This window comes from Ictidomys tridecemlineatus, chromosome 2 (assembly GCF_052094955.1).
Source record: "Ictidomys tridecemlineatus isolate mIctTri1 chromosome 2, mIctTri1.hap1, whole genome shotgun sequence".
NCBI classification, from domain to species: Eukaryota; Metazoa; Chordata; class Mammalia; order Rodentia; family Sciuridae; genus Ictidomys; species Ictidomys tridecemlineatus.
The window spans coordinates 23,316,956-23,343,118 of record NC_135478.1 but is presented as its reverse complement, the minus strand read 5'-3'; the positions used below and the strand labels follow the sequence as shown (position 1 = coordinate 23,343,118).

Genomic DNA, 26,163 nt, shown 5'->3' with positions numbered 1-26,163 from the left:
CAACTCCAGCGGCTGAGGCAGAAGGATCTCAAGTTCAAGGCCAGTCTCAGCCACTTTCTGAGACCCAGTCTCAAAACAAAAATAATAAGGACCAGGGATGTAGTTTGGTGGTAAGGTGCCTGTTTAATACCCAGTACTGAAAAAAAAAAGAAAGAAAAAAAAAAAGAATGGATACTAGAAGATGATCAGAAGTTGCCAATAATCTCTATTCATGTGGTTTTTCCTCCTGTTTCAGAATCCTTGAAAAAGATGAAAGCAATATTGATGCCTGTCAGTTACTAGCTGTGCATGAGCTTGCAAGAGAAGGAAACATGACCATAGTAAGTTGTTTCAAGACTCAGAAGTTGATCCTTGAGACAGACAAGGAGGAACCCCTTATGACCCACCCCATCACCACCCCACAGTCCTGAAGGATGCCTCTTGTGTCTCAGCAGCCTTCTCCCCAACCTATTCCCATAATTCCTGCCAAGAGGGTCTGCTCTGGTTTGACTCTTTGGGCTGGACATCTTAAGAGTAAGGCAGCTTTGGGCAGTGAGGTTGACACTGTCCTGCCACCTGCTACCTATGGGAGGTTGGGAAGGTATCTCCACCTTGGGAAAGCTTCAACCACCTCATTTATAAAATGACACAATTCTGCAGAGCTGAGAAGTTATTCAAAGGACTGAGATGAGAAGTGAGAAAGTTCAGAACAGTGCCTGGTATACAGGAATAATTTGTTTCATGTTAACTGCTAGTATAAGTCATGGTATGGTTTCAGAGTTTAGGAAATGCCATCTTTTTAAGGTCTGGTTGGAATTACTCAAACAATGGTTAGGACTCAACCTAAGCGTTATATTTTCCCCCAGAAACCTAAATTAGCCCTTAAATGTGGTCAAAAGTGACTAGAATATGAATAAAATGCAATGCTCAAACAGAGTCTTAATTTCAAAAAGAGTTTGAGTTTTCACCCCAAACATTGTGTTTTTACTGGGGATTGAACTGACCACTGAATGACATCCCCAGCCCTATTTTGTATTTTATTTAGAGACAGGGTCTCACTGAGTTGCTTAGCACTTCGCTTTTGCTGAGGCTGGCTTTGAACTTGCGATCCTCCTGCCTCTGCCTCCAGAGCCACTGGTATTACAGGTGTGGAAGCAGGAGGAAATGCCACCTGGGCAGGAACAGGACTCTACTCTGCTTCTTTCCAGGTCCTGGCCTGAGGGTTGATCCCAAGGGCAGAGTTAGCACCTAGTGTCTCTCCTTTACCCCCACCTCAAACCCTGGGATCTGCCCTTCTCCCCCACCAGCTGCCCAGTTCTAGTCCTGCCATGCTCACCCACCAGAGTGAACTCATGCCATCTCAGGTTTCTCTTTTAGTACATCTTTGCAGTTGAGAACTCCTGGGTGGGGAACTCAATGGAAAAGCTTTAGATTAAGTCAGTCCCTTGGCTGGCTGAGCAGCCTCAGACCAATTGCCCAACCTTTCTGACCTTTCATCTGCTATACTGGAAAGTTTGGAGAGTAGTGGCTGTGACTTACAGGGTTGTTTGGAGGGTTCACTGGACAGGCACCAATGTGGTGACTCATGTCAAAATGGAGAGGGTCTGGGCCCACCCAGGTGGTTTGCTGTGGGTCTAGCATGCTGTGAAGTGGCCACAGCAAGATGGCCCTGCTTCTTTCTCTGTGGGACTAACAGGGCAACTTCTCCTCACAAACTCAGGGCAGAGGAGCAAGCAGCTCTTGGGGCAGTAATGTACCCTAAGTCTCCATCTGTGGGGCTTTGAAATAATTCTGTGCCTGGGCCATCCCAGTCCAGTTACTTCTGAATCTCTGGGGTGGTGCCAGGACATGGGTATTGAGTCTCCCAGTTGATGTGAATGTGCAGCCAGGTTCAAGAATCACTGCTCTAGTTTTACATGTTGCCTTCAACATTGTCTGTTTTGTCACCACAGGCTGCTGATCACGTCAGAAATCTGATTAAAGTGTTAGAAATGAGAGAGCCCCAAAATCCAAGTCTCCACCTTAAAAAAATTATTGTGATTAACAGACTGGTAAGAAGGTTGTCTCCTGGTTTGTAAAATGGTATCTGTCTCTGCTTTTCATGGAAATCCAGGCTTCCACTGAAGCTCTCTGGGCACCCTACCACTCCCCCTCCAGCTCAAACTTGGCCTTTCAGGCTGGTGGACTGTGACTGCTAACCTGACATGTAGGCTCTGTCTGTCCCCTTGGTCCGGGTGCCCCAGCGATGCAAAGAAGATCAGGGAGATGGGGTCCAAAGTGATTTTTGAGTGGCAGCATCCTTCTGGGGACAGAGGGTTGCATTGCAGCTACTGTGCAGAGCCACACCACCTCTGGCCCAGCGCCCATACCCCTTCTATGGAAGGAACCTGGGAAGGCTGGCCTGCCTAGTCCTCTCTGACATCAGAGAAGTTCCAAATAGACCAAGTCACCAAAGAATCTGTGTCTTTTATCAGCTGCTACAGGATGAGAAGAAATTGTAACTACAAGGGCAGCTCTGAGGCCTCAGGAAACAGAACTGAGTTGCTAAATGCCTCTGGGTCACCATTTTCCCCTCTACCTGTGCATCTGATTCTCTCGGGCTTATTCTCCTCCATACATGATAGGGAACATGGCAAATTGTGGCCTTTGAGACCAATTTCCACCACTGGACACAAAGAGCCTCTTCTCCCCCAGCTTCAGTTTTTTTAAGAACCTCTTGGTGACTCCTTGTACCAATTAACTGCAGCCAGACAGGGAATGGATCCCTTGGGAAACCCTGTGGTGGAGGCAGGTCCTGCAGAGGTGGCCCATGGAAGGTCTTTTGGGAGATGGACGGCTCCATTAACTCAGCTGCCTAGACACAGGGCACCTCTCTGAGCTCTCTTGAGCCTACCCAGCCTTGCCACAGTGTCCCCGGTACTTGACATGGCCTTGCTCACGCAGGATGGACTGACTGCTCTCCCATTTCCCATATGCCTCTTCCTTGCAGTGTGGGAACCACCGGGTGATTCTGCAGCTAGTGAGTAGCTTCATTGAACGCATCTTCTTGGCCTCCCCCTCCTGTGCCCCTGTGGCCACAGAGCTGGGCTACCTCTTCATCCTGCAGAACCAAGTGAAGGAGGCATTTCTGTGGTACTCGGAGGCCATGAAACTGGATGAGAACAGCATGGCTGCCTTGACAGGTCTCTGCAGGCTGGGCGGGGAGTGGGGTGGGAGAGGGGGTGGGAGAGTGGGAGATCCGAACAGGGTGGCCTCCATGGGCCCAGAAAAGAGGTGCTGGGAAGCATTCACCCAGGAGATGTGTGAGTGTCTGATGGGGTACTTTTCCATGGACATACAGTGTTGATGTAAGAGGCAGGGGAAGGCTCAGGAGTGTCATCAGAGCCACTCTGATCCATGCCAGTCCCTAGTACCCACACCCTGGGTGTCCTGGAAGACTGATGGCCTGAACCTCCTTCTTGATGGCTCTGCCTCTTTTCAGGGCCCACAGCCCAGTGTTGAGATGTTCTGCTTACGGAGGTCCCTGAGCTGGAAGGCCACCAGTGAGAGAGTTTTAAGAATTTTACTTCCCCGTCTGCGCAGATGCTTTTTTCATTTCACATATTTTTTTTAAAAAATTTATTTATTTATTTTTAGTTGTAGTTGGACACAATACCTTTATTTTACTTATTTTTTAAAATTTTTAGTTGTAGATGAACACAATACATTTATTGTTTTTATGTGGTGCTGAGGATTGAAGCCAGGGCCTCACATGTGCTAGGCAAGTGCTCCAACAGTGAGCCATAACCCCAGTCCCGTATTTTACTTATTTTTATTTGGTGTTGAGGATGGAACCTAGGGCCTCACGCTTGCTAGGCGAGTGCTGTACCTCTGAGCCACAACCCCAGCCCTCATTTTACACATTTTTTTAAAAAAGCCCCAGCTCCGTGGTCTCTATGAATTCTGAAGCAGCAGTGTTCGGTGTAGGTGAAGAAGCTTAGTGGTCCCCTGCTCAAGGCGGCTGGTTCTCAGCTTGGCCCTCAGGAGCTGTGTGTTTGAGGGCAAGTCATTTCTCTCTCACCTGCAAGCTTCTCATCTGCACAGCACAGTTGTCAGAGTAGTTGATCTTGACTTCTGGTTTAATGTGTCAGGCTAGCCCCTCAAATCCATGCCTCTCCTCCATCCCCCCAAAAATGAGACATTTAAAAAGATAATGAGCCTATTGCAGCCCTAGAAACAGGGAGAGATGCCTCTAGGGGACAAGAAATTTGAAGATCATCACATTTCTATATGATATAGGGCAAATGGCATCAAATATGCAGATTCCAAGCAGGTCTACAAACCTGTGTGTGAGCGTAAGCAGAGCTAAGTCAGCTAAAGAAATTAGTAGACCAGCTTTCCCCAGAGAGTTCCAGGAAAAACACTACCACCAAAAAAAGCTCAAGCTCAGGGCCACCAGAGGCTGAGTGCAAAAGCATCCCATGGGGCAGTCAGGGAGGTAAAGGGAGGATCATTGGAACCATTCTCCATCTAGAGCCTGGAATCAAAGAGGCTCTTGTTGGGTGTTGGGGCAGAAGGGAGAAGAGTGGTGCTCCAGAGGCTTTCCACTCATCACCAGGGCCATGAAGGACAAAAAGACTTGGCTGCTGGGCACTAACAGTCCTCCAGCAGGCTGAGTTCCTCCCCAGTTCTTCAATCAAGGGAGCGCCCCAGCAGGCAGCCAGAGGGAAGTGCATGGTCAGAAGGTCCTGCTCACTCACTCACAGGTGTCCTGGAATCGCTGACTTTCCTGGCCTGTCTGGAAAAGTCAGTGACCTTAACAATTTGGAAGTCTGCCCAGCAGCTAATCCTCATTAGTCTGGTCCTGTGTATAAATCTGCTAGTCTGAAAGAGGCCTAGAGTGGAACATGCAAAGTGGGGGCCATCTGAGGAGCCAAGTTAGGGCTTGATACAGAAGGGCCTATCCCCCCAAAATGCCTTCAGTGTTTGGAGAGGTGGTGGTTGTCAATAAATAAAGAACACACTATTCTGAGAAGGGTATAGAGAACCAAAAGAGAGTTGCCAAAAATTAACATCGTAGGGGCTGGGGTTGTGGCTCAGGGGTTGAGTGCTCGCCTAGCACGTGCGAGGCACCAGATTCAACCCTCGGCACCACATAAAAATAAACAAATAAAATAAAGGTATATTGTGCCCAACTATAACTAAAAAATATTTTTAAAAAAATTAACATCGTGGCAAAATGAAAAATTCCTCAAACAGGCCAAGTAGTGAGCTGACTAGAATTGAAAACCGAGAGGGTGTTTAGGAAAGCCAACCTGAACAAATACACCAGAATGTCCAGGAAATATTTGGAAAAAAAGAATAGCAGGGAAAGAGAAATTTGTCCTTTTAACATCAAATATATCACAAGCCAAGCATGGTAGTGAAGGCCTGTAATCTCAGCTGAGGCAGGAGGATCGCCAAGTTTGAAACCTCCCTGGGCAATTTAGTGAGACTCTGTCTCAAAATAAAATGAAAAAGGCTGTGGGATGTAGCTGTGGAGTGCTTGCCTAGCATGCCTGAGACTCTGTGATCTAGCCCTATCCCTGAAAAAAAAAAAAAATACCCGTATCACAAGACAACAGTAGTGAAGTCAGCTCGAGGTCAGCACTGACTAGAATAGACAAACAGACAAATGGGACACACAGGCCTGATTTCAAACTGGTAAGTTGTCCAGTAATTTCTGGTTGGGCATCTGGCTTTCCATTATGAAAGACATAAAAGTAAGTCACCATCATATACTACACTCAACAATAAATTCAATTTTTTGGATTTTTTTCTTTGTTGGATTTTGCAAGGCTAGAGATCAAACCCAGGGCCTCCTGCATTCTAGGCAAGTGTTGTATCACTGAGCCATACCCTGAGCCCCCAAAATGCATATGTTTGAGTTGTGCATATATGTATACATTAATAATAAATATTTAGAAAAATACTTTAAAGAATACATCCCAGGGCTGGGACTGTAGCTCAGTGGCAGAGCGCTTGCTTAGCATGTGTGAGGCACTAGGTTTGATTCTCAGCACCATGTTTCAAAAAATAAAATAAAGGTCCATTGACAACTAAAACATATATATATATTTAAAAAAAGAATACATCCCAAATTGCTAATTGTGGTTATCACTAGAGAGAGTCTTAAAGGCAGAGCTGGGGATGTTTTTCTATTATTGCCTTATCATTTCAGTTCTTTCCCATGAGGACGTGTTGCTCTTAAACTTGTGAGGGTGTTGGAAAAGATCCCCTGCCTCAAAGAGCCCCCCTTCCACTGTCTCTTTCAAGCCTTTTGACCAGATGTTCTGCTGGCTCTCCTTCCGAGCTGGCTGCTCATCCTTGTTCTGTCCTATTAACAGGAATCATCTGGTGCCAGATCTTAAAAGGCCACCTGGAAGAGGCTGAGCACCAGCTGGAATTCCTGAAGGAGGTGCAGCAGTCCCTCGGGAAGTCTGAGGTCAGAGCTCCCCAGAGGCATGGCATGCTCCAGGGCTGCCTCTTTGGCTCTCCTCCCATCCCCAGTTTACAGAGGGCAGCCAGAATGGCCTGGACCTCTGCTTTGCCCTCCCTAAGAACTCTGCCCAGGCTGGCATTGGCTGAGACTCAGGCTCTCTCTCCCACAGTTGCTGGTTTTCCTCCAAGCCCTTTTGGCATCCAAGAAGCATAAGGGGGAGCAGGAGGCCACAGCGCTTCTGAAGGAGGCAGTGGAGCTGCACTTCTCCAGCATGCAGGGCCTGCCCCTGGGCCCCGAGTACCTCGAACAGCTAGACCCCCTCTTCCTGGTCTGCATCGCCAAGGAATACTTGCATTTCTGCCCCAAGCAGGTTAGGGGAAGGCCCATCTTCACCGTGGGGGCCAGAGTACAAGTGTGGGTGGTGCCCACCTGAAGGACAGGGGAGGGACCTCACCTGTCCAGTCATCAGGACAGTCTGAGCCTTGGGCAATCAGAATTTTTCAAGTGTGGACATGGGGCTCCCAACTCACCCAGGAGGTTGTTCCAGTGCAGATTCTGAGGTTACAGGTGAGGTCCAAAGTCCTGCATCTCTAACAGGCTCCCAGGGATGCTGAGGCAGCTGATTCAGGGGAACACTCCTGGAGGAGCAGGACACTGGCCATGCACCTGCTGTGTCCTAGACAGCATTTGGCTCCCCTCTCCCCAGAAGGCTTCTAAGAACCATGTTAGTGTGTGCTCATTCAACCTGCTTTCCCTGCCATGCAGGATTCCTTGTGGGCAAGGACCACGTTTTCACAAATCTTAATACCCCCTCCCCAGTACATTGTAATGCATCAGTCAACAAAAATTCATTGAGTGCAATGCCTTGAACCAGACACCATTCTTAGGTGCTGGGGACACAGCAGTGAGCAGCACATTCTCTGGTGTGACCTCTTTCCATTTCCACAGCACACAAGTCCCCATTCTCTGGTGTGTGCTCTAATAGTAGGTGATACAGGGGGATAATAAGGAACCACGGAAGCAAGTAAATTCCTCTACTGAGAGCATTTCTCAGGGCTCCAGGAGTCTCTTAGAATGGGGCAGATGACACAGCCAGCCACTCATGTTCTTGTAGCCCAGGGCACCAGGCCAGATCCTATCTCCACTTCTTAAACAAGTCACTGTGATCTTGAGTCCTGTCGTGAAAGCAGTCCCAGCCATGATGGAACCCCTCTTTGTGATGGCTCAGGTCAAGTATCTTTCAGGTAGGTCCTGGAGGCTGGGGGGTGGGGCCTGTGTCTTCTCACATCTCTTTATCTGCTCGGACACCTGACAGGGCTTCTGTACCCCCCACCTCGGCTGTATCCACATGCACACTCATGCTGTATGCATACATGCAGACACAAAGCCTGCCCTCCTGGCCTGCCCACTCAGTCCAGCCTTGTCTGCCAGTAACCTTCCTGGCCTCCCTCACCAGCAGAGGTCTCTCCTACCCAGGCCTTTTGCAGATTACTTACTTGATCTATGCGGGTAGTACTGAAGAACTTCTGGGATACAGTAATACTCCAAGTAGACAAAAGGTTCCTTATGGAGCTTGCATTCTAGTAAGAGGAAGTAGACGAACAACTGAGCACCTGGTGTTGTTTGTTAGAATGTGACATGCAACAGAGAAAAGTAAAATAAGGAAGAAGGAAGAAGATGTTAATGGGAATCAGTGTGAAAAGAGTTGTCAGGAAAGCCTCATGCAGAGGTGGGGTCCTGTACCATGAGGCTTTCAGAGCTCCTGGGTGCACAGATCAGCAGCCTGCCAGCTTCCCCCCAGCTCTAAGGTCAGCCACTAGAGTGAGAAGGAAAGAGAGGGAGACAATTTATATAGGTGTCCTCTCTGGGCACACAGCCATCTCCAAAGTTATTATGTGGCCTTTCATCCCATCCTGTCTGCCCGAAAGCCAGGCCAATCTAGTCTGGGGAGTTCTACAGGATCCAAAACACAGTACTACCATGCATCTGTCCTCCAGTACTACATTATGTGGGGTGCACTCTGCTGAGAGCTCCCCATTGTCATCCTAGTTCCCCCCCGTGATCATCTGTGGCCATATTTACCCATAACTTCAAGGTCTCCTGGGTTCTGGTCCAGGGCAAAATCACTCCCCCAGGAGTGCTAGCAGCCACCAGCTGGCCCCAGCTGGTTTGGGGCCCAAGCAAAGTCTCCAGGTGCTTAGGTTGCCATGGTGACCTCTTTCCATTTCCACAGCACACAGGAGAGTAGGGTGCTTGGAATCCAGAAGCAGGTACACCCTACCTACCCATGCAGGTTAGGGACTGCAGGTGGGAGACTGATGAGGGACTTGGCTGCAGAGGGAGGAAGCTCCCTACCAACTCATTATACCTCAGCCCCAGGCTGGCACCACCACCCCATAAGCACCAGCCTGGCTGCAAGGAGATCCCTTGGCCCCCTAGTGCCAGGGGATTCAGAGGTCTGGCTCAGGAGACTGATGGGTTTGCACTTCAATGTGGTCTTTGTCCCTTTGAGCTGAGTGGCTAACATCACTGGAGCCCTAGTTCCAACACCTGAAAGACAAGGATCAGGGCTAGGGATGTAGCTCAGTGGCAGAGCACCTGCTTAGTGTGTTTGAAGCCCTGGGTCCTATCTCTAGCAGCAACCTTGCAGGTAATACCAACCTTACAGGGCCACACAGATGTTAGATCAGACTTTCCAAGGTGATTTGCACATGTTGCACATAGAGCAGGTGCTTCGTAAGCTGAGACTATCATAGTTGCTGCTGTTATAGTTTTTGTTCTGCACTTAGTTATGGGAACTGAGATTTCCATTTTCCCCTGAGCTTCTGGATGGAGCAGCAAAGTGACTTAGCAGTCTCCTTAGGGTCACAGAGGCAAGGAGGGTATTGGACCTAGATTTAATTGTCCTGGCTTTTGTCCAGATCAAGGCAAAACTATAGTTTTAATTTTAGGAAGAGACCCCCTGAAGCAGAGCAGAACTGGGTAAAATGCCCAGTGTGGGTGTTTCCAGAAAACCACAGTGCACAATCCATCCCCAGGAACCCCTGTTTTCAGAGCTTTGTTTCTGGTTTCTAGGGGAGCTGGAGAATGCCCAGAGCGTCCTGCAGCGTTGCCTGGAGCTGGACCCCACGTCTGCGGATACCCACCTCCTCATGTCCCAGATCCACCTGGCTCAGGGCAACTTTGCCATGTGCTCCCACAGCTTAGAGCTGGGTGTCAGCCACAACTTTCAGGTGAGGGTCCTCTGTACTCTGCTGCCCACTCAGCATCCCAAAGCCAAGTTAGCTACAGCTCCCACTTTTCTCAAGAGAGAGGCAACCCCAGGAGCCACCTGCATCCCTCAGACCCTCTGCTGCCTGCAGTTCCCTGGCTCTGGCTCCCCTGGTTTTCTCCAGTGGCTGCTGTGAGCAGCAGCGGTGATAAGCTGGAGCCCCATACTCTGTTGTGTTCCTCTTAGGTCCGAGACCACCCCCTCTACCACTTCATCAAGGCCAGGGCTCTCAACAAATCTGGAGACCATCCAGAGGCCATCAAGACGCTGAAAATGATCATGAAACTTCCAACTGTGAAGGTGGAGGAAGGCAAGAAGTTTCGTGGGTCCCCCTTGCCGCCCAGAGAGCGAGTGTCCATCCTGCTGGAACTGGCAGATGCCCTCCGGCTGAATGGGGAGCTGGTGAGCAACGCTGTGCTCTCTTCCCTTGGGACTGGGGCAAGTTGAAGGCCCCAGGTCAACCTGAGAACCAGCTCTCTGATTCTTTGATGTTTGCTGGTGCTAGCATTTGGTCCCTTATTCAGCTGGGAGCATGCCTCTCCCATTGCCTAAAAGGCTTTAGTGGCTCCCCTTGCCCTTGAAGTAAGTCCAGACCCTACTAGGTCCTACATGACCTGGCCCCTCTCTACCCTAATGTCCCCATGAGAATCTCAGGGAGGCAGATCACACAGGCTCAACAGGGTCACCAACAATGGTTGTGCAGATTGGGTATTGCACAGATTCAGTGGATACCAGTCACACCACAATCTTTTATGCGCTGTGTCTTCTTTGTTTGGAGTTTTGCAGTACCCAACCTGCTGAACATATAAAGCAGCCCCAAGGCCTTGGAGGGTCTGGCTGGACAGAGGCAGAAAGCACCTGGGTATCTTCAGCTGGTCCCTGGGAGCAATAAGGAACACAGAGGCAGGAACAAGGCCTTGGGGGAGCTGGACTCTGCAAGTTCATTTGACCTCACAGGCCTCTGGCCTCACCAGCTCACAGGAAGAGGTCTGTCCAGGGCCATGTCTGTGATCCATGAATACTGGGGCCTCTAGCCTTCTCCTGCAATGATTCTGATCTAGAGAGGGATCTAGGCCTTTTTTTCCTTACAGATAAAAATATCACTGGGCTAGGGTAGAGTGCTCACCTTTCATGCACAAGGCCCTGGGTTCCATCTCTGACATCACAAGGAAAAAATGAAAAAGATAAAAACTGCCTTCTTCCAAATGTGCCAAGAGGAACAAAAGAATTAAAAGTAGAGGAGTTTGGGGTGGTCACGAGAATAATTATTCATTTAGTCACTCATTCAGCTGAAAATGTGTCCAGTGACACTATGATAGGAAGACAAGCCATCCAGGCCCTTGTCTTTCCAATTCTCAGGGGCGGGGCCGGGGGGGGGATCATGGCCACAGAGAGACTGGAGATGCCTCCATTTTTTGAACCTTGATAAACTGGGGTTGTGCAGAGTCCTTGAGGAAAAGCTGGGACATTCCTGGAAGAACCCAGTTCTAGCCCCTGCAAGAGGGAACGATAGATCAGACAGGCAACAGCCAACACAGGCATCATTGTATTCTTAGAGAAGGCAGAACAAGCTGGACATGGAGTCACCTGCCTGTAATATCCCAGAGGCTGAGGCAGGAGGATCAGAAGTTCAAAGCCAGCCTCAGCAACTTAGCGAGACTCTGTCTCAAAATAAAAGAATAAAAAGGGCTGGGGATGTTGCTCAGTAATTATTGCCCCTGGGTTCAATTCCTGATACCAAAAAAAAAAAAAAAAATGGAACTGGAAAAGCAGCAAAGATGTAATAAGAGACAAAAGAGACAAGTTCTTTTAGGGAAGATGTGAACCAGAAAATTGGGCTCTTTATGTTGGAGAAATTATAGCAAAATCAAGACAAAGAAATGTCTTCATAGTAACACCCTAAGGAAGTAGCAGAATCAAGGGTTCACAGTGTGAGTGGAACTTCCTGTGAGTATCTAGGCAGAGAGCAGTTCACCCCTGTGAAAAAAAGAATCTCCCCTCAGACTCTTAGCCATTCTGGATTCAGGAAAACAATAAGACAACATTAATAAATGCATGGAAAGGTGTCCCTCAGGATGTCTTTCATGTATAAATGCAATAAAGGACACTAGAAAATGGAATAACTCAAGCAATGTAGTGTTAGCTACATGTTTCTGAAAAATCTACTTGTAGATATAATCCAACCAATCAAAATATGAAATAAAATGAAATTTTTATGATCAGGGGAAATTTTTTGAGATATAATAGCATAAAAATTCAATCCAATTAAACATAGAACTAAACTAAATAAATCTAATTACACTTAAACAACAGGTAATTTTGACACTAAGCCAGTATAATAGCTAAATTCTTGACATAAAAGCTATTAAAATAGCAATAGTTTCACTATGACATCACATGAAAAGGTTCAGGGAGAGAGGATAGGAAGGGAAAGTAGGGAATAATAGGAGCATACAAATTTCCTTTTTTAGCTATACTGGGAATTGAACCCAGGGATGCTCTGTCACTGAGCCACACACCCCAACCCTTTTTATTTTGTAACTTTGAAACAGGGTCTCACCAAGTTGCCCAGACTGGCCTCAAACTTGCGATCCTCCTGCCTCAGCCTCTCAAGTCTCAAAGTAAAAAAATAAATAAGACTCAGGATGTGGCTCAGTAGTACAGCACCCCTGGTTTCTATCCTCAGTACTCCCCCCCCAAAAAAAAGTGGAAACAAAATAAATTGACAAAAAGGCCCAAACATATATCTATGACAATGAAATTAAGTAAATATACCTACCAAATAAAAAAGAGATTTCATAGTGGGGTTTAAGCAAGCAAGCAGTGGAAGCCACTCCAAAAACTAAAATGAATTAAAAGGGAAAAGATGGTACAAACATACAGGCTAACAGAAAGCAGAGCTTGAGACGTAAATGTCTGGGAAGGTTGAATTCCAAGCAAAAAGCACCAAAAACAGGCAGAGAGAAAGTAACTCAGTTGACCTTTATGTACTGATTACCAGAACATTCAAATATCTTTGGCCAAGAGCAAGAAAATACAACAAACCATGCCCATGGTTCTCACATAGGAGGGAATTGGAACTTGATTTTGAGGTAACAGGCAGGTTTTTACAGTTAGGAGTTCCTGTACCCACAAGCTAAGCAGGCTCCTGTCTCACCATCTCACCAAGAACAGTGGCCACGGACCTTCGGAGGTCTCTCCTCCTGCCTCCAAAGCTGCTCCAAGGGTATCTGCTCCTTGACTTTCCAGTAGCAGGTCTGCTCCTGGCTGAACCCAGCTCAGACTCCTGTTTCATTCCTCTCCCAGGACAAGAATGGGAATGGTGATTGCTTTAAGTTTCCCAGAAGATTTCAAGTGTTGTCAGGCCACCTGTAGTGGAGGGTCTGTCTATTTTGGTTCCTATGTTTTAGCATGAGGCTACCAAGGTCATGCAAGATGCCATTAATGAATTCAGTGGTACACCAGAGGAGATCCGCATCACCATTGCCAACGTGGACTTGGCCCTAAGCAAGGGCAACGTGGACATGGCATTGAGTATGCTGAGGAACGTCACGCCCAAGCAGCCCTGCTACATGGAAGCCAAGGAGAAGATGGCCAGCATCTACCTGCATACCCGCAAAGACATTCGCCTCTACATTGGATGCTACCGGTGAGTCCCAGCAGCAGCATAGTGACAGATTCTCCTCTGATGGTATCTCGGGGTGTTTCCTTCAACCTGGATCTCCAGAGTGTGTTCTTGGAGTGCATTGGCCAAAATATGGAATTTCCCTCAGGTCAGTAAGCTCTGACTGTAGATGAGCTCTTAAGGACACAGAACTGATAGGCCCTTAGCCCTGCTTGCCTCCCCACCCCCTACACCCTTGCATGGTTCACATTCTGGTGGGAAACTGTGGGCCTGGATGCTAGAGCAGACACAGAAGGAACCATGGGAGCATACTTCCTCCCTGACCCCCGGTTCTGCCTGTCCTTGAGAATATATCCAGTGACTTGGATGTGACTAGTGTGGAGTGGTTGAGGATGGGGAGCCCCAAACCTCTGTCTTTGTATGACTTGGTGTCAGGACCTCAGAGGTACCTTCCTTCCCAATACAGAAAAAAAAATTACTCTAGGCAATTTCAGGAGTGTGGGGTGGGTGGTGGGTGGGAGGAATGCTGAGGGGTTGTGGGGAGACATCCAGCAGTTGGGGGTTCTTGTACCGCCAAGCTAAGCAGGCTCCTTTCTCACCATCCCAGCAGTGGGAAATGAATAAATAGGAGGCTGTCTGGTCAGATGAGAGTCTTATTTTATTTATTTATTTATTTTGGTGGTGCTGGGGATCAAACCCAGGGCCTTGTGCCTGTAAGGAAAGCACTCTACCAACTGAGCTACCTCCCCAGCCCCAGATGAGAGTTTTAGAAAGAGCATTGTGGGGCTGGAAATGTAGTTCAGTGGTAGAGTGCTTGCCAAGCATGTGCTAGGCCCTGGGTTCTGTCCCCAGCACAGAGAGAGAGACAGACAGACCATAGGCACACAAAGATAGAGACAGAGAGAGATTGGGAGACAGAAAGGAGAGAGAGACAAGACTAAAAACTTCTACAAGGCAAGGAGAGCCGACTAAGGTAGCTAGCGCAGTGCCTCGTGCACAGGTGGATTCTCAGTAACTATTGGCAGAAGAATGAGCATTAGCCAGAATCAGTAGCAAAGAATAGGAGATGGCTTCAGGACTATGAGGGACGCACAGGCCTGAGAGAAGCTTTTGGTTATTCCTGCAGGGAGCTCTGTGAACATCTGCCCGGCCCCCATACCAGCCTGCTTCTTGGTGATGCTTTCATGAACATTCAGGAAGTGAGTGAGGGACCCCACAGCCTTGCCAAATAGCCCCCCAGTCTCACTTCTCCAGTTGGAGATAAGAGATAAGACTCTGGGTTACTTTCCCCACCAGCCTGAAAAGGCCCTAGAGGTCTATGACGAGGCCTATAGGAAGAACCCCCACGACGCCTCCTTGGTCAGCAGGATTGGGCAAGCTTATGTGAAGACCCACCAGTATGCCAAGGTCAGACTGGTCTGGGGTGGCGCAGGATGGGCCTCCCAACAGCGAGGGGAGGGGAGGGTGCATGAGTGGAGGGCTCTGGATTGGAGGGGGATGGTTGAGCCCCCATCCCTGCTCCCTGCTCCCACAATGTCCCTTTGGGATAAGATACATAAGGGGAGATGTCAGTGACACCCACCGCAGCCCATGCCTGCTCCAGCTGAGGCCTGAGCCCTGTGCCAGCTGGAAGGCCCTTTGCCTCTTAGGCTTCTGCATTCTGGAGGGGCACACGGATGTGGTGGCCACCAAGCGGTATGTAGTGTCAGGCACTCCAGTGCAGAATGAGGCCTGAGGCCTTCATTTCCTGTTTGCTCTAAGGCAATTAATTATTATGAGGCTGCCCAGAAGATTAGTGGGCAGGACTTTCTGTGCTGTGATCTGGCTGAACTGCTCATGAAGCTAAAGAAGTTCAACAAAGCAGAAAAAGTTTTGAAACAGGCCCTGGGACGTGACTTTGGTGAGGCGGCATTCTAACCCACCCTAAATATGTGGAGCGGGCATACTGCCCCCTGGTCCTTCCCCACATTTTGCCTGGGCTTCTAAACACCAATCCAGCTTCCCAGGGACCGCTGAGCACTCATTTGAGTTTTCTTTTCACAGCCAAAGACTTCCCATCCATGATGAATGATGTTAAGTGCTTGCTTCTGCTGGCAAAAGTTTACAAGAACTATAAAAAAGAAGATGTGGTAGATACTTTGAACAAGGTAATTAACCCTGAACACTCAAGCTCTTTCTCTGCCATTTCCCAATAGTGGCTACAGAAGGAGGAAGGATAGGGCTGCAGATCTGGGAGGCCTCAGACCTCTTTCTCAAGAGAGGCTGGGCTTCACCTCTGACCTTCACCTTCCATTTATTTCCCCAGCGATCATTCTCTGGGCTGGGCTGGGGAAGGACAAAGGTAAGGTGGTGACTGTCTACAGGAGTAATGGCAATAATAGTAATGACAATGACTGTAGCTTCCATGTATTGAAAGCTCTATGCTAGGTTCTGTACTAGGCCATTTACTTTCTTCTTTAATTTCCACAGTGAAGCACTGTCACATTCCCACCTAAAAATAAGGCTCAAAGAAGTTAGGATATCTGCTCAAAGTCAAGTATGGATGTCCCTGACTTAGGAAGACTTGACTTGCAATCTTACAACTTTGTGAAATTGTGAATGGTGTGAAAGTGTTATGCATTAAGTAGAAATTGGACTTTAAATTTTTATCTTTTCTCAGGCTAGCCATGATATGGTCCTGTACTCTTAGGATGCTGGACAGTGGTAGGAAGGCCACAGCTCCCCAACAGTCACTTTATGTCCAGGGTAAACAATTGATACCCTATGGGGGGGTACTATGTTGCTAAGCTAGGATATCAAGTAGGATAGGTGTATTAAGTGAATTTTAAACTTTTTTTCCACATTTTTAATTTGTGCATTATAGCGGTACATAATGATGGGATTTTTGTTATATATACATACAATATTATAATATAATTTAGCCAATATCACTCCTTAGGATTTCCTCCCTCCCTTCCCATCTCTCCTACCCCTTGGTCCCTTTCCTTTACTGATCTCTCTGATTTCCATGAGCTCTGCCCCCACTTTTCTTTTTTATTCTCTAGCTTCTGCATATGAGAGAAAACATACACCTGTTGACCTTCTGAGTTTGACTTATTTCACTTTATATAATGGTCTCTGGTTCCACCTTTTGTCCTGCAAATTATATAATTTCATTTTTATTTATAACTAAATAAACTCCATTATGTATACATACCACATTCTCTTTATCCATTTATCCATTGATGAACACCTAGTCTGTTGCAATAGTTCAGCTATTTTGAATTGTGCTGCTATAAACATGGGTCTGCATGTGTCACTGTAGTAAGATGACTTTAATTCTTCAGGATAAATACCAAGGAGTGGGATAGCTGAGTCATATGGTGATTCCATGCCTAGTCTTTTTGGGACCCTCCATACTGATTTCCTTAATGGTTGTACTAATTTACAATCCCTCCAGCAATGTAAAAGTGTTCCATTTTCTCCACATCTTCTCCAGCATTTATTATTATTTGTATTCTTGATGACTGCCATTCTGACTGATGTGTGATGAAATCTCAGTGTAGTTTTCATTTTCATTTCCCTAATTGCTAATGATATTGAATGTTTTTTCATGTATTTGATGGTCATTTGTATTTCTTCTTTTGAGAATTATCTGTTTAATTCATTTGCCCATTTATTAATTGGATTGATTTTTGGTGTAAATTTTTTTGAGTTATTTTTATATTCTAAATATTAATCTTCTGTCAGAGAGTAGCTAGCAAAGATTTTCTCCCATCTTGTAAGTTCCCTCTTCATATTCCTGATTGTTTTCCTTTGCTGTGCAGAAGCTTTTTAATTTGATGCCATTCCCATTTATTAACTCTTGGCATTATTTCTTGAGTTTTAGGGGTGATATTGAGAAAGTTATTGCCTGGGCCTATATGTTGGAATATTGACCCTATATTTTCTTCTAGAAGTTGAATAGTTTCTGGTCTAATTTCAAGGTCTTTCCTCCATTTGGAGTTGATTTTTGTGCTAGATGAGAGATAAGGGTCTAGTTTTCCCTGCACCATTTGTTTAAAAGACTGCTTTTTCTCCAATGTGTTTTTGACACCTTTGTCAAAGATCAGATAACTGCAGATGTGTGGATTTGTCTGTGTGTCTTCTATTCTGTACCACTGGTCTATGTGTCTGTTTTTGTACCAGTACCATGCAGTTTTTGTTACTATAGCTCTGTAGTCATGTATTGTGATACCTCCAGCATTGCTTTTTTTGGCTTAGAATTGCTTTGATTATTCTGCATTTTTTATTTTAAGACTGGTTTTTGTAGTTCTGTGAAGAATGTCATTGGTATTTTGATGGAGATTACATTTAATATTAGATTGCTTTTGGTAATATGGCCATTTTAACAATATTAATTAATTCTGCCTATCCATGAACATAGGAAGTCTTTTCCCATCTTCTAAGGTCTTCTTCAATTTTTTCTTTACTGCTGTACCATTTTATTATGGGTCTTCTACTTCCTTGGTAAGGCTTATTCGTAGTTTTTTCTTTTTCTTTCTTTCTTTTTGGAATTGTTTTCTTAATTTCTTTGTCAGCAGATTCATTATTATAGGAAAGCTATTTATTTTTGTATGTTTATTTTGTAACCTGCTACTTCGCTGAATTTATTAGCTCTAACAGTCTAAGCATATTTGAGATGCCCTACCTAACATTGCTAGCTCTGAAATAAGGACTTGGGACTTTCTGTGAACTGGCACACTGGGGCTCTGAGTTTCTGATCCTGACTATTGGTTTCCCAAGGCCTTGGACCTCCAGTCTCGGATACTGAAGAGGATTCCACTGGAGCAACCAGAAATGATCCCCTCCCAGAAGCAAATGGCAGCCTTCATCTGTATCCAGTTTGGGGAGCACTACTTGGCCGAGAAGGAATATGCCAAGGCAGTGCGTTCTTATAAGGATGCCCTCTCCTACTCACCCATTGACAATAAAGTGAGTGGCCCCAAAACAAAACCTTGCTTCTTCTGTCAGGGCAGCATGCCATGCTGAGATCACGGACCAGGTGCAGAGGCTAGTTTCTTCTCTTAAGAGCTGCCGTGCAAAGGGAGTGAGAGCCCAGCCAGCCACAGCCTCTGGGATGAGGCAACTGCTCCAGTCAACCTGGGCCCTCCCCAGCTGCAACTCTTGGAGCAAAGCTGGACTGGGGAAGCCATTGCTAAAAGTCATGTTAGAGTGACATTTTCCAGCCTCTGTTGGAGACAGGGAGATGATGAGAGTTGTTGATGCCAGTGTTGCTTGGGCATGAAGTCCAGGCTAAACTTCCAATTGGTTTTAGGGTCATGGGAGGGTTTAGTTCTAGATGAAGGCACAGTGGCTGGAGTTCAAACTAAGAATAGATATAAGCCAGGTACAGTGCATGACTACAATACCTGCAACTCAGAAGGCTGAGGCAGGAGGATCATAAGTGTGAGACCAGCCTGAGCAACTTAGCAAGGTCCTAAGCAATTTTGCAAGACCTGTCTCAAAATAAAAAAATAAGACTAGGGATGTAGCTCAGTGGTAGAACACCCCTGGTTCCATCCCCAGTATAAAAAAAAAGAAAAGAAAAGAAATAAAGAAAAGAAAAAAGCTAAGAATAGATACAGAGCTTAGTAAGAGATCCATTCATTCAGTTAATATTCGCTCAGTTAACAGGTACCTAAAATATGCCAGGTGCTGTCCTAGGCTTGGAGAAGGTGGATCAAGATGTGGTCACTACCCACAGATTACTGTCAGGAAATGGGAACAGATGATGAGACGGCTGTAATATGCACCTGCATGTGGATGCAGACACTATGGGGATGCAGAGGAAGGGTACCTAGGGCACAGAGGGCTCCCCAGATGGATGAGTTTAGAGCTGAAGCTGACAAATGAGTAGCCAGGCCCCAACTCTTACAGTGTAGTGAGTAAAACCAATGTCATGGCTGGAGTGCCGGGTGGGAGAAGGAGAGGGCCAGAGACATCACCCCAGAGGATTTGGGACATGCTCAGAAGACAGAGCTGATAGAAAGGGTGGGGGAAAGAGCTTTCAAAGACGACCTCGGGGTTTCCCACAGTGTTCCTTGGTTGGTTTATTGTACCCAACCTTGTTGCAGGTACTGTTGGAGCTGGCACACCTCTACCTGCTCCAGGGACACCTGGACCTGTGTGAGCAGCAATGCACTACCCTCCTGCAGACAGAGAAGACCCAGGAGAGCGCCTCTGTGGTAGGAGGCCCTGGAGACCCTTCCCCACCCTCCCAGGGATCCTGCGAGGAGATGTGGGTGGCTGCTTCCTTGCACCATAAGCTCAGATGCCTCTCTGGCCCACCTCTGAGGGGCTTTGGAGCAAGAGAAAACTCCTGCTGCACTCGACCTTTCCATGGGAGAGTGGGGCTGGCCGGCAGGGGGCAGCAGCCTCCTGGCCAGTCTAAGGGGAAGGGGTGAGGCCAGGAAACCACACCCTCTGTAGGTGAAGGCAAGGGTGGGACAGAGTCTGGGGGCTCCAGGAAGTGTGTGGAATAGCTCTCCCAGTTCTGCCTCTCTCCTCCCTATCACCTGGACCTTCTCCAGAACCCCAGGGGCAGAGGCCAAACCCCTGCAGAGCAGAGGAAGGAACCTTCTGCAATCCTCACCTTCCGGTCCCAGCCTGAGGGCTGTAGGCAGTGGCTGCTTCTCCCAGGGCCTAAGAGGCTGCCTGGGAAGTCTCTCTGTACCTTCCCTCCTTACCAGTCCCAACATTCCCCAACATCCCTGCCTCGCCCCATAGAGCTGCTCTGAGGAATTTCAGAGCCTTGAATGTTTTCTGATAGATGATGGCTGACCTGATGTTTAGAAAACAGAAATATGAAGAGGCCATCAATCTATACCAACAAGTCCTGGAGAAAGCGCCAGGTAATCCCTTCCACCGAGAAAGCCTGCATCGGTTCCCACCTAGCAAGTGCTGCCCTCCCCAACAGGGCGGCTGCTCCCCTCCTTCCTGCCCAGGCAGAGGAAGCCCCTTCCTCTCTGATTGTTCCCAGAGAGGCAGGAAACTGATAAAGACCCAGTGGAACGTGCCGGCCCTTCCCGAGTCCAAGGGGCCAGTTCCTGGTCCCAGGCACTTGGCACTGAACCCAGGACAGCCTGTCTGTCCCCAAATCACAGCCAATGGTGTTCACAACCACTTAGTGGGGACTAAAAATCCTCCCATTCCCAATCCCTGCAACATAAAAATCCCCTTCTCTCTGGGGAAGGGCCCAAACCTGAGGTGTAAGCCAGACTCTGAGCAGGCCCAGCAAGTCCAAGTGGACAGGAGTCTGAATCCTGGTCCAGCACTTACTAGCAGGTAACCTTTTGCAAATTACCTCTCTGTGCTCAGTGTCCTCATCTATAAAATAAGGACAATAAGAGTACTGACTATATCCTGTAGGTAATATATGGGTAAAGTATAGTGCCAGGTACAATAGTTAGCTGCTGTGTGTGTGTGTGTGTGTGTGTGTGTGTGTGTGTGGTGTGTGTGTGTGTGTATGTTACTGGAGATTGAACCCAGGGGTACTATACCTCTGAGCTACTCCTCTTGCCTTTTTTATTTTTATTTTAAGACAGGGTCTTGCCAAGTTACCCAGGTTAGCCTCAAATCTGCAATCCTTCTGCCTTAGCCTCTCCATTAGCTGGGATTACAGGTATGCACCACTGTACCTGATTTTTATTACTTTATTTATTTATTTATTTATTTTAGTACTGAGGATTGAACCCAGGAACACTTTACCAGAGGTATATCCACAGGGTCTCACTAAATAGCAAAGGGTCTCACTAAATTGCCACGGCTGGCCTCAAACTTGTTATCCTCCTGCCTCAGCCTCCTGAGTCACTGGGATTACAGGTGTACACCACCACACCCAGCTATATTTTATTACCATTATTAAGCATAATTATTATTATTATTATTATTCACTCAACACTGTAAACCAGATGGGCAGTGTCTACTGGCTCCTCCTAGATGCCCTGCACCTCAGCCTGCTCGCCCTCCCAGGCCAAAGCACTCCTGCCTGATACAGCTGTTGGCCACCACAGCCTAGAATTTTCTGCTCTCTTATTTTAGACAATTTTTCGGTATTGAATAAATTAATTGATCTGCTACGAAGAAGTGGCAAACTTGAAGAGGCACCTGCCTTCTTTGAATCATCCAAGAGGATATCCAGTCGGGTACCTTTGGAACCAGGATTCAACTACTGCAAAGGCATCTACTCTTGGTTAGTTGGTGGGGCGTGTTGAGGTGGGGCTGTAATGCTAGAGACCCTCCCTGTATGCTAGCAGACACCAGAGACCTTGCTCAGTTTCAGGGGAGCAGGAATTCAGCCTCCAGGACAGAGAGCCAGAGATACAGCCCCTGCTATACAGGCTCAGTGGCTCCGGTGTATTAGTGCCCTCTCTGGGTATCAGTCTCCCAGATTCTCAGCTTCCCTGATTCTGCCACTACAGGCACGTAGGGCAGCCCAACGAAGCCTTGAAGTTCCTAAACAAAGCTCGGAAGGACAGCACTTGGGGCCCGTATGCCACTTACTATATGGTGCAGATCTGTCTAAACCCAGACAACGAGCTTGTGGGTGGAGAGGCTTTTGAGAACCCGATGACTGAAAGCAAGTAAGGATGGGGGGGGGGTGGCTGGGGTGAGAGGCTGGAGAAGGCGGAGGGAGCCAATGTGCACAAGGTAGGCCGGCCGCCTGAGTCCCATTGCCTGCAGCTCCACCAACAGGAAGGAATTGGAGCAGCATGGGGTGCGCACGGCAGAGAAGCTGCTGCGCGAGTTCTACCCTCACTCTGCCTTTGACCAGACCCAGCTGAGGCTCCTACAGAGCCTTTGCCTGATGGCCACCAGGGAGAAGGCGAACGTGGAGGTGGCACTTGGTGCCTTCATCGAGATGGCACAGGCGGAGGTGCGCTAGCTTGGGGGAACCAGCGGGCTGCGGGGCGGAGGACAAGGGCCAAGGTGCGCTGATGGCCACTTCCCACTCCATGTGCAGAAGGACAACACCCCTGCCCTGCTGGCCATGTCGCAAGCCTACATGCTACTGAAGCAAATTCCCAAGGCACGTACCCAGCTGAAGCGCCTAGCCAAGGTCGCTTGGTCGCTGGCCGAGGCCGAGGACCTGGAGAAGAGCTGGCTCCTGCTGGCGGACATCTACTGCCAAGGCGGCAAATACGACCTGGCCTCGGAGCTACTGCGGCGCTGCATTCAGTACAACAAGGCGAGGAGGCGCTCTGAGCAGGGAGGCCGGGCGGGGGAGCAGGGGTCCAGGAACTGCAAGGAGCGCTGTGAGCGATGCCCAGGCTTCAGGGACAGAGGAGATGCTGAGAAGGAACTGGATGGGAAAAAACAGGTGGCGAGGGGCATGTGGGCAACAAACCAGGATTGGAATTAGCAACACCAGTGACAAGGCCAGGCAGGAGGAGGTGCAGGGGGTCAGATTATTCCCAAAGGAGGAAAAAAACATAAAATGGGAGAGAGAGAGAGACACAGTCAGACAGAGAGAGAGACAGAGAGAAGCTGTTGGTGGGGTCAAGGGAGTGCAGAAGTGCAGTCAGGGCTGGAGAGGTTTGCTGGATCTGAGAACACCACTAACCAAACTAATAATGGGACAAGAGGGCTTCTCCAGCGTTGGAGTGGTAGTAAGGAGGGCACACAGCTAACCCCTTGCAAAGCTGAGGGTACCCTTGGGGTCCCTGTGCAAGCTGGGGTTAATGCAGCTCACCTCCCTCCATCGCCCCCTTCTGGTCCCACACCCACACTACACTTGGGCGCTGGTTTCCCCTCCACAGAGGTGCTGACCCACTTTCCCTGCAGTCCTGCTGCAAGGCCTATGAGTATATGGGCTTCATCATGGAGAAGGAACAGTCCTACAAGGACGCAGCCACCAACTACGAGCTGGCCTGGAAGTATAGTCATCATGCCAACCCCACCATTGGTAAGGCAGCAGCCAAGATGCACATGAGCTGGTGTGGGAGGGAGGGCATCACAGGACCCCCAACCTGACCCCAGAACTCAAGGCCTGTTCCCTCGATATTGGGGGAAGGGGTCCTGGGGTCATGAGGTTGCCACCCTCTGTGTTCTCCTTGGTCCTGTGCAGGTTTCAAACTTGCTTTCAACTACTTGAAGGACAAGAAATTTGTGGAAGCCATTGAAGTCTGCCACAGTGTAAGCCACCGACGTTGGCAGGGAGGGGTAGGTAGTAGCCAGGACCCCTGCCTGATGCTAAATACCTATTCTCTCTTGGTACAGGTACTCATGGAACACCCCAACTACCCCAAGATCAGAGAGGAGATTTTGGGAAAAGCCCAAGGGTCGCTGAGGATCTAGCTGTGGTCTGAGGGACTCTGGGCCAATGGAAACCGTAAACCTTGAGCAGTTTCCTGGAGGGGGTGGGAAGTGGGTTATTGGAGAAGAAATTCAGAAAATAACATATTCTTTCCTATTTCTATTATGAATGTGTGGTTTATTTGGAATCATGTCTCAGTGGACCTGAAAGGCAACCCAAAGCTTTACCTTTTTTTATTTTTTTTGTACTAGAGATTGAACCCAGAGGTAATTAACCACTGAGTCACATCCTTTGTCTTTATTTGTTATTTTGAGACAGGGTCTCACAGAGCCTCACTAAGTTGCTGAGGCTGGCTTTGAACTTGGGGTCCTCCTTCCTCAGCCTCCCAAGGCACTGGGATTACAGGCGTGCGCCAAGACACCCAACTCAAAGCTTTTCATTTTTAAGGTCCAAAGAGTAATTTTGCTCTAGGGAAGAAAGACATCAATTGGCTTAGCACTTTATAATAGGCCCTACTTTAATACTAGACTCTTGAGAGGGCAGATATCCACTCCCTCACCCCATTTTTTTGTAATGGGGATTGAATTCAGAAGCACTTTACCATTGAGCTACATCGCCAACCCTTTTCAATTTTTGAGACAGGGTCTTGCTAAGTTGCTGAGACTGACCTGGAACTTATTTATCCTCCTGCCTCAGCCTCCTGAGTTACTGGGATTACAGGCATGCACCACTGTATCCAGCTCCTGTAGCTATTTTTAAATGCCTCCCCACTTCTGTCTGGTTCTGGAGCTAAAGAAGCACTGTTCCTCCCTGCCATGCTACCCAGTGAGCCTCCACGGGGAATGGGCCCAGGATACTCTGGGAAATGGACCCAGACAGGAGACTCAGGTACAGAAGTCCTCCTCAAGAGTTGAAACCTGGGTGAGAGGGTCTGCTGGTCTGCAAGGGCTATTGTCCCATCCTGTTACATGCATCCTGTCCCTACCCCCTCCCCAAGTCTTCAGGGAGCATCTGCTGATCCTCACCAATTTGGGACAAATCTGATTATTCTTGCCTGAAATAGGAAAATAACATTCCAAGAAAAAAATAATACCCACTTCAGCATTTGTAAAAGATGTTGCCATCTAATGCATCCCCCAGGAATCCTTTTAATGCCCAAGGGGGCAAATGCAGTGGCCCCTATTCAGATGAATAATGAAATTGTAACTAGCAACAGGGTGACAGAGGTCAGCTTTGCTGGGCTCCCGATACCACTCTTCCTGTTTTTCAGGATGGCAATAATGGGACAGTCCAGCCTCAGGCGAAGGAACTCTGAACTGGAATTCGGGAGGCCTAAGATCTCCCATGTGACCTCCCCAAACCCCTCCCCTCTCTGGTTCTCAGTGTCCCCCTTTAGTGCAAGAAATTAGACTAGATGTTTCCCAAATCTTAGTACAACTCTCTGCCAATGATGTATGTAGCCAATATTGAAGTTTAATGAATGAATGTATTTATTTATTTGTGTAGTGCTGGGATGGAACCCAGGGCCTCACTCATGGTAGGCAAGTGCTCTAGCACTGAGCTACACACCAGCCCTCGGTTTAATAACTATGTGTTTATATAACAGAAGAGTCACTAGCACAACAAACTCAAGAATTCATGAAAATTGTTGCATAGGATGGGTCTAACTATTAAGCATATCGATATATTTTGTTTTAGAAAAGTATAAAGGGTTTATTTAGTGAAATGAAAGTAGTGCACCAGACACGTGGAGTAGACCACCTCCAAGAGAGGAAAACAGCCCATATAATTGATTTAAAGAAACATCCAGGAAGCAGAGGGGTAGAATTTTCAAGAGAAGTTGTCTAATGACTAAGGTTGGGAACGGTGAGCAGATAAGGGTCCCTTTTGAAAAGTGTCAGTTGTCCTTGATGGCTGTCAAACCTTCTCTTTCTAATGTAGTACTGATCATGTGCAGGACCTCTTGGTGAGTTGGTGCTCTGGAATGCCCTCCCCGGGTTACTGCCATCCTTCCTTTAGGAAAACCCCCCAGTCCCTTTTCCTGTGACCTGCTTTACAACCCAGTTTTGTTGGGACAAGTTTGAGAGGCAGGTCTGTCTGTCTGGAGAATTATTTATGAAAGGAGTGTGCATTAGCCATACTTTTTTGTGGCTGTAAAACACAAGTTATCTTCATTTATCTCAAAAATAAACAAATAAAAAAAACCTCAAGATGTAACACTGTGGCCCTAGAAGGGAATGGGCAAGCCTCAATCCAGCATGAGTTGAATCTGTGGAGCAGGAGCATTTAGGGGCTTCTAGGCAGGAGATGCTGAGGGCTGCCACCAGAACCCTGGATAGTCAGAAATGCTTCAGAGCCCATGGAAAGACCAGGTTTCGGGATCATGCACGCTGAAGCAATCTGCAAAAGCATCTGCAGGCAACATTGAAGGGTGAGGAAGCAGAACAACTGAATGTACAAAGGTGCTGTATCCTGGGAAGCCTAAGGGCTGGGCTGTCTCTGGCTAAACTGGTTACAAGGACATGCTGCCCCACGACAGGCCAGACTCCAAG

The 26,163-nt window shown here is 47.8% G+C and overlaps 1 protein-coding gene across 5 annotated transcripts in view; it reads left to right on the top strand.

Moving 5' to 3' along the window:
- Positions 1–23,776, top strand: part of Ttc21a (tetratricopeptide repeat domain 21A) — a 32,951-nt gene extending 9,175 nt beyond the window's left edge. For 2 of the 5 annotated variants that reach the window (XM_021732316.3, XM_005317435.5), the window contains 23 exons: positions 236–320; positions 1,932–2,030; positions 2,969–3,161; positions 6,345–6,442; positions 6,609–6,809; positions 7,554–7,683; positions 9,515–9,672; positions 9,897–10,112; positions 13,121–13,359; positions 14,462–14,534; positions 14,632–14,742; positions 15,097–15,235; positions 15,379–15,482; positions 18,100–18,288; positions 19,431–19,541; positions 20,126–20,207; positions 21,397–21,547; positions 21,777–21,938; positions 22,039–22,231; positions 22,319–22,543; positions 23,140–23,260; positions 23,423–23,490; positions 23,575–23,776. In XM_021732316.3, coding sequence (XP_021587991.1) covers positions 236–320; positions 1,932–2,030; positions 2,969–3,161; positions 6,345–6,442; positions 6,609–6,809; positions 7,554–7,683; positions 9,515–9,672; positions 9,897–10,112; positions 13,121–13,359; positions 14,462–14,534; positions 14,632–14,742; positions 15,097–15,235; positions 15,379–15,482; positions 18,100–18,288; positions 19,431–19,541; positions 20,126–20,207; positions 21,397–21,547; positions 21,777–21,938; positions 22,039–22,231; positions 22,319–22,543; positions 23,140–23,260; positions 23,423–23,490; positions 23,575–23,652 — 3,226 coding nt within the window. In that variant the 3' untranslated portion in view covers positions 23,653–23,776. Of the gene's footprint in view, positions 1–235; positions 321–1,931; positions 2,031–2,968; positions 3,162–6,344; positions 6,443–6,608; positions 6,810–7,553; positions 7,684–9,514; positions 9,673–9,896; positions 10,113–13,120; positions 13,360–14,461; positions 14,535–14,631; positions 14,743–15,096; positions 15,236–15,378; positions 15,483–18,099; positions 18,289–19,430; positions 19,542–20,125; positions 20,208–21,396; positions 21,548–21,776; positions 21,939–22,038; positions 22,232–22,318; positions 22,544–23,114; positions 23,261–23,422; positions 23,491–23,574 lie in introns of those variants that run through there. The other 3 variants (XM_078038105.1, XM_021732312.3, XM_078038106.1) reach the window with 3 other exon arrangements.
- Positions 23,777–26,163: the final 2,387 nt, after the last annotated feature.